The following is an 11120-nucleotide window of genomic DNA, read 5'->3' on the forward strand; positions in this document are numbered from 1 at the left end:
CAATTCCTAATCGGTTCACGTCTCGACGGGTAAATTCGGTGTACTAACGCTGAAGTTACCCAAAAGTATGGAGATCGTAGGCTTCGCGACGACATTGTAACAACGGTGATCAGCGAGACGCTCTAGAAAGTGGAAATGTTAGTGACTGAGGCAGTAGACACGATCGGTAGCTGGATGGACAGTGTAAAGCTCCAGATGGCACACCAAAAATCGAGGTGCTGTTAGTGAGCACTCGCAAAGCAGTGCTGCGGGCAGAAGTCTCGGTCGAAGGACATACCGTCATTTCAAGGCGGGAAGTGAAATACCTCGGAGTTATGTTCGACGATCGGTTAAATTTCAACCAGCACATCAACTATTCATGCGAAAAGGCGGCAAAGTTTATCAACGCGGTGGGAAAGATCATGTCAAATAGCTTTGGTCCAAGCAGCAACAAGAGGCGCCTCTTGACAAGCGTATTTTCGTCGATACAGAGGTACGGCGGCCCTGCCCGGTTGGCGGCTCTGGAAACTCGCCGAAATCGGAGTAAGCTGAACAGCACATTCCGGTTCATGACCATGCGAGTCTTAAGCGCTTATAGAACCATTTCTACAGAAGCCGTGCGTGTAATCGCCGGGATGCATCACTCTGGCGGAAGACAGCGAGTGCTACAAGCGGAGAGTAATCAGAGGTGTCCGGAAAACGATGAGAGCGGAGTCGATGGACAAATGGTAGCTGGGACGGGATACGGCAGAGAGCGATAGAGAGACGTACATACTCATACCGATACTATCAATCTGGTTAACGCAGTTCCTGTCTGAATATGGCTTCTTCAGGCAATACTTACATCGGTTCGGGCACGCAATGTCACCTCTTTTTTCGGAGTGTGGAGCTGTGGAGGAAACACCAAAGCACGTCGTTTCCGTATGCCCCAGATTCACTACAAAGAGAAGTATTGAGGACTGTTGCGCTTTACAACGGCTGCTGAAGCGTTTCACTGAATGGGGTACACGGAACATGCTAACGCTAAGCATTCATAAATGCAGCGTTATCACGTTCCTTCATGTGGGGAATATAGTGGAGAAAATTTGTCGTAACAAGGGCACTTGGAACGCAGTGAACAGCGCACAAATCACACAAATCATGTCTGAGCTGCAGCGGAAGTGGATGGCCGACCAGCGTGCTGACAACGCCTGATCTGAAAGGTGGTACCCCACGTGAGTAGCTGTGACGGAGTGCACATCATGTTAGAGGGCACTACCTAATCGACGCTCCGCTGGGAAGAAAAATACTCGAGGGTGACTGTGACGGGATGCCCGTTATGTTGGAGAACGCTTCCGATGGTTCACATCTAAACAGGATGGCTGTGACGGGTCAAGCTGGAGGACTATTCCTAATCAGTACACGTCTCGAAGGGTAATCGGATACTGACAAACTAGAATGTGAGCGGTCTGGAGTACAACAAAATGCAGGCTGACAACGTCTGATCGTGGAATGAAAGGTGTTACATTGCGAGGGTCGTTTCAACGGAGTGTTCTCCAAGGAGTGCGTCTGAATCCCGCGAAGGTGGCTGTGACGGGTTGCGCGCCAATGCGGAGGGTAATTCTCAATCGGTACAGGTATCAACGGGTAAACGGGTACTGTTGAGATTCATTTATTTATTTACTTGTATATTTATTCATCTGACTTTTTGTTGACTTAATGAATTAAGATGGGGAAAAGCCAAAAAGAGAAGGCCTAAAAACACAATTTCTTTCCATTCACATGCAAAACATATATATGTATAAAAAAGCAGCACAAACAAATATGAAAAAAATTAAATAATAATAGGCGTCAATTGTGGACAGATAATAAAAAAACATAAAACTGATTGGTATCTGGGCCCTTGTCCATTGTTATCGTCGTTGTCAGTGGTTCACCCTATTCAGTTCTGTGAGTCTGTGTTTGAATATGGACGCAGTAGAGCCAAAATCGAAGTATTCATTGACTTCATTGAAACTTGCCGACATGAATCGCACAGGGTCATGGAGGCTGTATAAAGTATTTCGGAGCTCTAGAAGCAGAAAGTTCCGTTGGCGAAGCAATCGTTCAGAGGCGTAGATGTTAAGTTGTCCTAATAATTCTTCGTATCGGGGAAGGTTCATCGGATCCAGGTCCAGGTTCATCCGGAATGTTTACAAGTACGATGGATTGTGCGAGACTGACTTTCAACTCCAAAGCAGGATGGTTGGAATCAAGAACGGAGAGCGGTTCGGCTTCTTCATCGAGATGATATCGTGGGAGCGTACTTCATTCACCAGGGCGAAATCCAAGATTCGTGCATGCTGATTGGTAATATGGTTGATTTGAGACAAACCGTGCAAACTGAAACCGTCTAGTAACGAAGCACAAGTGACAGAAATACTGGATTGCAGGGCATCAACGAAAGGACAATCGTTTTATGAAGTGTTCTAGACAAGTCCCGACTGATTGTTGTCACCAAGCAAAAAGGCAAGATCATTATCACCAAGGCGAGAATAGACCGCTTCAATTGACTCAATATGATTACTACGCTTATTAAATCATTTTTGCGGTCAGGTGGTAAATAAATAGCACCGATACTCAATGAGCAGTATTGCAGCTTCACCTTGATCCAAACCTGTTCGAGTGTAACATTTACAGATGTGGGAACGATGTAACCGTTGAGATTGTTTGAAATAGCAATCAACACTCCACCGCCATGTGATGTGCGACTGCTGACTTTGCTGCGATCAGTTCTATGAACTGTGTACATAGCTCCAAAAACTTGTGATGAAAAAATTTTATCGTCGAGCCAAGTTTCCGTTAGCACAATTACATCATAATGGCAGGATTAAATGGCCAAGGAAACGTCGTCAATTTTTGTGCGCATTCCCCGAACCTTCTGGTAGTAAACCGTTAATTCCCCAGCAACAGTCAGCGGAGACGGTGATGAAAGATGTTCTGTTTCGATGATTGGTGACCGACAAGCAGCAGAATCGACGGATGCTTCAGGGTTCATGTCACTGTTAATAGGACCAATTTCAGGAAGCGAAGAAGCGACATTACAGTCGTACTTGCCTGAGGTAGCAAGTTGGAAGACTCCCTCACCAGCTCCAGACACCCTGAAGCGTGTGTAGTCAATGCCTGATCGTGGACTTGATGGATAAACACTGCGAGAGTCGTTTTAAAGGAGCGAGCGTCAAGGAAGGAGTCGTCTAATGGAGGGCACTACCTAATCAGCGCTCCGTTGAGAAGCGAAAGCCCACAAGGGTGGCCGTGATGGGTTGCACGACATGTTGGAGGGTATTTCCTAATATGTACACGTCTCGACGAGTGAACGTATGTTGGTATAATTGGAATGGCACGAAAAACGGAAGATAAAGGGTAATAACAACAGGGAAGTGCATGAACATAGCCGCCCCCGAAGTAGTCGCCTAAATGTGTTCCTAGGGGGGTGAGGCTACGAGTAGAGGGCTTAATTTTAGTGGGGGAGAGCACCGCTCGACGCCTGGGTTAACCCTTCCCGGATAAGGCTGAAAGAGCGTTCCTCACCTCTTTAAAAAAAACCCTCCGTATGAGAGGTGCTGGAATGTGAGTACGGTGGTATTCCAACCGTTATGTTCCGCCACGTTTCACGTATGGTACGATGGTACATGCTCGCTCATGTTTGGAATACGTGAAGAGCGTTAACCATATGGCGGAACATATTTCTTTCAGCCTACATGCGAGATGTGGTGCAATAGCCATGCATTGCATGATGGAGCATCTCTTCTGTGTGGAAAGCATTAAGGTGTTGATGGATATATTATTCAGCATATTACCAGACACTCAGGAGACGATAGGTCATTGAAGGTATGAAATTATGAAACAACCTTATAGAACACTAGAATTTCGACATGAGTATAAGAGGTGACAATAGACTGAAAAACCTATGATTTTACTCTATAGTTTTAGCCTGGATGGTATTTATAAATGAGTGTATAGTTAGCGCTCAACTTCCGAGTTGATCAGTCGATTTTTTAGACGAGCAAATTTCGGAAGTCGTTCACATACAATTTAATACGTTCTACATTCTTTTCATCTACGCTTTTCGCGACGTCACATTCCGTGATGCCGCGCCGCGAAAATACGTTTCGCGTCGATTACTCGCAGTTTCCGAAACTGCTTCTCATGATGAGATTCATAAGTTCTTCGGAAAAGAGCTCGGTCTCACACGTGAAAACGTTCTACAACTCCAGCCAAGCAAACGGCTTGCATGTACCTTCGTAAAGGTCAACAACCTGCAACTTGCTGAACAAATAGTTGAGCAGCACGACAACAAGCATGAGTTCGTGTTTGAAGGAAAACCATACAAATTACGGATTGCGATGGAGGACAGCGCGGTCGAGGTAAAACTACTTGAGCTACCCGAAAGCATCACTAATGAACAGATTGCTGATTTTCTCGCCGAGTACGGCGAAGTCATAAGTGTTCGTGACCAGAGTTGCCAATAATATTATTCAAAAAACTGGAAGATTGCTCTCAAAAAAACTGGAAGAAAACTGAATCCTGAAGAACCGTTTTATTTTAAGAAGATTGGCTATGATTTATATAAAATTATTATTTTTATCCATTCCAATGCTAAAGAAATAAAATTTTGTTTGAAGCTTCGTGTAGTAATTATATAGAGTTCATAAAACTGTAACTGCTCAAGTATTACTTTGATATTGAAATTATCAAGTTTTGGTATTGAGAAACTAATTCTCTTATTTTTTTTAGTATTATTCATTGGTAATTTACTTTTTATATAAGGCTTGTCCAAACCCAATTTTGGTACGAAGATTAAGATGAGGTATCCTTAAATATTACCTCTTACTTGAGAAAATATTTTAAAAAATAAGCTTAGTACGCTTTCTTGCAAAATGTGCACTATGGTGCATATGCATTTTATGCAAAGTATGCATTAGATTATGCAAAAAATTGATGATATTTAGAACTAAAATTCTTTTGTGAGACCATGAGAAACTAATATCCATTTGATGTAAACGGAAGCAAGGCACTTGGGTTTTACATACATATCAATTAAAGCTAGAGGAGACTCTATGACCTTCTGAACTTTAGAATGATTTGGAGGATCTGTAACATGTTCATATAAACTCAAAGCCAGCCTCTATGAACTATTTTTAGTAAGTTTTCTTACTATGAACATTGTACCAGTCGTGAATGAAATGGTAGATCAATTGGTCTGAACTTTAGAATGGTTTGGAGGATCTACAACATCAGAAATTTATATAATATAAATTGAAACAAAGTGTAGCACGTTGGGTTGGCTGTTAAATAAGATAGAAATTGAGTGATAGCCTGTTTTTGAAGTAGTTTGTTAAGTTTCCAGTATTCGATTTGCTCTTCGTTTTAGCGTTTTCGACAAAACACCGATGAATTGAACGAAATGGGAAGAACCAAATAACAACCTCGCCTGTCGCAGAAGTCCATGAGGTACATTAAACACGACTGAAAAACAGTATATTTTCACTACACGCACTGCGCGCTAACCGTATTGAATTCGGAATTATAAAGGGTGTGTCATATCAAATTGCATCGCGGAAAAAACGCTGTAGAAATTCGCCCAGTAGACCGATCCTTTTGAAAATTTTAGACAGTAAAATAAAAACTATTAAACAACTTTTGGCATTTTCTTTTTATTCATACTTCGAGCCCAAGCCCGTATGCTCGCACCTTCCTCTTTACACCGTTCATAAGGTTCTGTACAACGTCAGGTTGTAGTTTTTTTGAACAGAAATCCATTTTCTCTTGAAGTCCGCCTCCGATTTGACAACTTTTGGGTTCTTCCGGAGGGCCTGCTTCATAATCGCCCAATATTTATCTATTGGGCGAAGCTCCTGCGCGTTGGGTGGGTTCATTTCCTTTGACACGAAGGTGACCCCGTTGGCTTCGTACCACTCCAACACGTCCTTTGAATAGTGGCACGAAGCGAGATCCGGCCAGAAGATGGTCGGGCCCTCGTGCTGCTTCAATAGTGGTAGTAAGCGCTTCTGTATGCACTCCTTAAGGTAAACCTGCCCGTTTACCGTGCCGGTCATCACGAAGGGGGCGCTCCGCTTTCCGCAAGGCAGATCGCCTGCCACACCATGTACTTTTTGGCAAACTAGGATAGTTTCTGCTTGCGAATCTCCTCCAGAACGCTGAATTTGTCCTTTGAGGAGAAGAACAACAGGCCCGGCAGCTGACGAAAGTCCGCTTTGACGTAGGTTTCGTCGTCCATTACCAGGCAATGCGGCTTCGTCAGCATTTCGGTGTACAGCTTCCGGGCTCGCGTCTTCCCCACCATGTTTTGCCTTTCGTCGCGGTTAGGAGCCTTCTGAACCTTGTATGTACGCAGGCCCTCCCGCTGCTTGGTCCGCTGAACGAATGAACTTGACAAATTCAGCTTATTGGCGCCATCCCCGACCGAACTTCTCGGATCACGTCTAAACTGCTTAACTACGCGCTTGTGATCTTTTTCACTGACGGAGCATCCATTTTTGCCGTTCTTCACCTTCCGGTCGATGGTTAGGTTCTCGAAGTATCGTTTTAGTACTCTGCTGGCCGTGGATTGGACGATTCCCAGCATCTTACCGATGTCCCGATGTAACAACTCCGGATTCTCGAAATGAGTGCGCAGGATTAATTCACGACGCTCTTTTTCGTTCGACGACATTTTTCCAAATTTACGAAAAATTTACAGTGAAGCATGGCCAACGTGATCTATACACTCTTATCTGATTATAAGCGAAAGCTGAAGATATAATTCCTAAAAATTAAATTTCTACAGCGTTTTTTCCGTGATGCAATTTGATGTGACACACCCTTTAAGCAATACTGAGTTGACTATGTAAGAAAAGAAAGATCGATCCAAGGTCGAACGATAAATGTAAAAAAAAATTTGCTCAAGGAATAGGTAGATGGAGGGGGAGACAATATTTAGCATTGTAAATTTATTTTATATAAAATGGATAAAACTAGAGCACACTTATGGAAAACTGGATAAAACTGGACGATATTCCAGAAAACTAGAAGATTTCAGAGTTAAACTGAATGACTGGATCGAAGAAAAAAACTGGAAGAATCCAGTTTAAACTGGAACATTGGCAACGCTGTTCGTGACCTTCTGTGGGATGACCGATACAGCGACTTCGGTGGTGTTAAAACCGGGGTTCGTATTGTTCGCATGGTAGTCACGAAGAACATTCCTTCTCTCGTGACGGTTCAGGGAGAAGAAACTGCGGTGAGATATAAGGGGCAGCGGCAAGCTTGCCTACACTGCCACGAATTTGTACACATTGGCATTCCATGTGTACAGAACAAGAAACTGCTTGTGCAGAAGCTCGCAGCAGATCAATCGTACGCTAGCGTAACGAAGGGAAACCCGACTAAAACTCAACACACCAAACCAGCGAACCTCCGTAAACTATCATCAGTTTCGTCAAAACGGATAGCAATAAGTCCGCTCAATATCGGACAACATGATAACTCGAGTCTGAAGCCGAATCTCCTTGGAATAAGTGAGACACAATCTGCAACACCACAACAAAAAAAGACGATGCCACCTCCCGCTACACCTTCAATAACGAAACCGTCCACATCACAAGCTGTAATCCAGCTCTCGCCTATTTCATTCCCGAACGCCATCACGTCGCATCGTAGGCCCGATGGCAACGAAACAGACACCTCACAAACTTCTCAAGCCTCGAACGCCAGCCGGCGCTCGCGTAGACAACCACCAGACAAGAAAATGCGCCACTTGGGAGAAGATATCAGCTCACTGAACCAATACACGTTAGAATCTCCGACGAAGAAATTCAATAAAATGGAGTACGTCAGTTGTAACATCGGAACGATAAATATTAATACCATCACCAACCAACCCAAGTTAAACGCCCTTCGCACGTTCGTTCGCACCTCCGAGTTGGATATTGTGTTTTTGCAGGAGGTTGGGAACGAACAGCTTCTCTTGCCAGGCTACAACGTTATTTGTAATGTCGACAATTCAAGAAGAGGAACGGCAATCGCTTTAAAAGAACACATCAAATTCTCACATGTAGAGAAAAATCCTAGACGGGAGATTGCTCGCTCTCCGTGTCCACAACACTACGTTATGTAATGTATATGCCCCATTTTGTTCCGTTCTTCGTGCTGAAAGAAAGCCGGCCTCCAATAACACTATTGCATACTACCTTCGGCATCGTACCGATCACGCCATCTTAGGAGGTGATTCGTCAATGCGATGCGAGTCCAAAAATCGAGTCCAGCTTTTTTAGCCACCGTACAGCAGTTACATCTGCATGATGTGTGGCAGCGGCTCCGTCCACGAGAGACGGAATACACTTACATCACACATAACTCCTCGTCTAGACTCGATCGATTTTATGTGAGCAACGGTCTCCGAGAACAGCTGAGAACAACAGCTGTACATGTGTGCTGTTTTTCGGATCATAAGGCCGTCACCGCGAGAATTTGCCTTCCCCTCCCCGACAGAGCACATAGTCGTGAATTTTGGTCCCTTCGTCCGCATCTACTGACCGTAGAAAATGTTACCGAGTTCCAAATACGGTGGCTGCACTGGACTCGTCAACGCCGAAATTATCCGTCGTGGATGGAATGGTGGCTGTCGTGCGCAAAGCCTAAAATAAAGTCCTTTTCCGATGGAAGTCCAAAACAGCCTTCGATAACTTCCATCGCGAACACCAACGTCTATATCAGTTACTACGGCATGCGTACGATGGCTACTAAAACAACCGGTCCATGCTCATCACAATCAATCGGATAAAGGCAAAAATGCTAACACACCAGCGAACTTTCTCCGAAATGTTCGTGCGTATAAACGAAACCTTCGTTGCTGGTGAGTCGCTATCGACTTACCAGCTGGGCGAGCGAGTGCGCCAAAAAACTATCATCGAGCGGCTGCGAAACGAAAGAGATGAAATCATCGGCGATTCTGCTGCGATACAAAACCATATGGTTGAGTATTTTAAAAATCTATACGCACCCGGGCATGTAGAAGAGGAAGAAGGCCACCCGTTCCAGTGCGAGAGAATCATCCCCAAGCGGGACGATACAAACGAAGCCTGTATGAATGAAATTACTACGAGTGAGATATTTTCAGCTATCCGCACAAGCGCATCGAGAAAATCACCAGGACCCGATGGACTGCCGAAAGAGTTTTATATGCGAACTTCCGATGTGATACATCGTGAGCTGAACCTGGTTATCAATGACGCTATCAGGTCAAATTGCCCATCCCAGTTCGTCGATGGGATGATCGTACTGGTTAAGAAACGAGATTCGGAAGACAGCGCACGTTCCTACCGACCGATTAGTTTAGTCAATTACGACAACAAAATTCTGTCGCGTGTTTTGAAGCAGCGACTTGAAAATGTGCTTCGAGCTCATAGCATTTTAACTCGCTCACAAAAATGTTCAAACGGCAGTCGCAATATCCTTCAAGCAACGCTAGCATTGAAAGACAAAATTGCTCAGCTGAAAGCGGACAGACAAAAAGGCAAGCTGATCTCTTTCGATCTCGATCATGCTTTCGATCGTGTGGACCATCGTTTCGTATTTACCACGATGCGAGCTCTGGGCTTCAATCCTGAACTTGTAGATTGGCTCTCTCGTGTATCAGCAGCCTCTTCGTCTCGCTTGCTCATAAACGGACACCTCTCCGCACCATTCCAAATTCAACGATCTGTCCGACAAGGAGATCCTCTTTCGATGCATCTTTTCGTGCTCTATCTTCACCCACCTCTGCAGCGATTAGAGCACGTGTGTGGAGCAGACCTAATTACCACTTGACGACATTAGTGCAATTGTATCGAGTGTAGATAAGCTTGATGCGATGCGTGTTTTGTTCCGGCGTTTTGAAAAAGCAGCAGGGGCACGCTTGAATGAGAATAAAACCATCGCAATAGACGTTGGATGCGTAAACGATCCAATCACTACAACGTGGCTTCGTACGGAAAACACCGTCAAAATACTCGGGATTATTTTCACCAATTCGGTCCGATGTATGGCAAAGACAAATTGGGACTTACTCGTGATGAACTTTCCGCGTCTAGTATGGCTGCATTCTTCACGAAATTTATCATTAACACAGAAGGTAACGCTGTTGAACATTTTTATTTCCTCGAGGACATCCAACGCCAGCACACGTGGCGAAACTGACGACCATTATGCGACGCTGTCTATTCCGTGGTGCATGTGCAACCATACCAATGGAGCAGCTAGCACGAAGACGGGAGAATGGCGGTCTCAATCTTCATTGCCAGCGATAAAGTGTAAGGCATTGTTGATCAATCGGCACCTACACGAAATGAGCTCCCTTCCCTATTACAATTCCTTCCTCTCCCAAACAACCAAAGCAATGAATGAACGAATTTTGATAATGAGATTGTTCTTGACATATACCACCTTCATTGATAGCAGCAATGGTAGGATTGACATAGATGAACTAAAATTTAGGTTCGAAGTCGAGGTTGAATACATTATGTGAATAATTTTTACCAAACAAAAACGAGAAATAAACGTATCTATAAAAAAAAATAAAAAATGCGATGAGGCAGTGAAGTACGTCTCTGCACCTTAGAGATGGGGAAAATGTGTTGCAGTCTAGAACGCTGCAGATAAAGAGGGGGATATTCCAAGGCGACTCTTTCAGCCCGCATTGGTTTTGTCTGGCACTGAACCCCCTCAGTAGGACGCACAATAGGAACGGTCATGGCTATATGTTAAGGTATGGGGACGGCGCCAACGAAGAAGTGACCCATACCTTCTACATGGACGATCTCAAGGTCTACGCTGATTCACGTCAGCGTCTAGGTGTAGCTATCCGGGTTGTCGAAGATATAAGCAGGGACATCTGCATGGAGTTTGGCCTCGACAAGTGCCGCTGTGTCCATCTGCTGAAAGGACAACTCACCGAATCCGGAGGCTACGAGGTCTATGACGGAGAGTTGATAAGAGACATGGTTCGTGGCGAATCCTATAAATATCTTGGATTCCGACAGCTCACCGGGATTCGCCACTCCGATATCAAGACGGAGCTGCGAGACAAATTCTTGAGTCGACTGAACTGTGTCCTGAGGACTTTCCTCAACGCGGGGAACAAG

At 44.6% G+C, this 11120-nt stretch overlaps 1 protein-coding gene across 1 annotated transcript; it reads left to right on the forward strand.

The window, feature by feature from the left end:
• The first annotated feature begins 314 nt into the window (after positions 1-314).
• LOC129773814 (uncharacterized) lies at positions 315-740 on the forward strand. The gene has a single exon (XM_055777466.1). The coding sequence runs from the start codon at positions 315-317 to the stop codon at positions 738-740; it is 426 nt and encodes a 141-aa protein (XP_055633441.1).
• The last annotated feature ends 10380 nt before the right edge of the window (positions 741-11120 follow it).

The sequence above is a fragment of the Toxorhynchites rutilus genome, chromosome 3 (genome assembly GCF_029784135.1).
Source record: "Toxorhynchites rutilus septentrionalis strain SRP chromosome 3, ASM2978413v1, whole genome shotgun sequence".
NCBI lineage: Eukaryota > Metazoa > Arthropoda > Insecta > Diptera > Culicidae > Toxorhynchites > Toxorhynchites rutilus.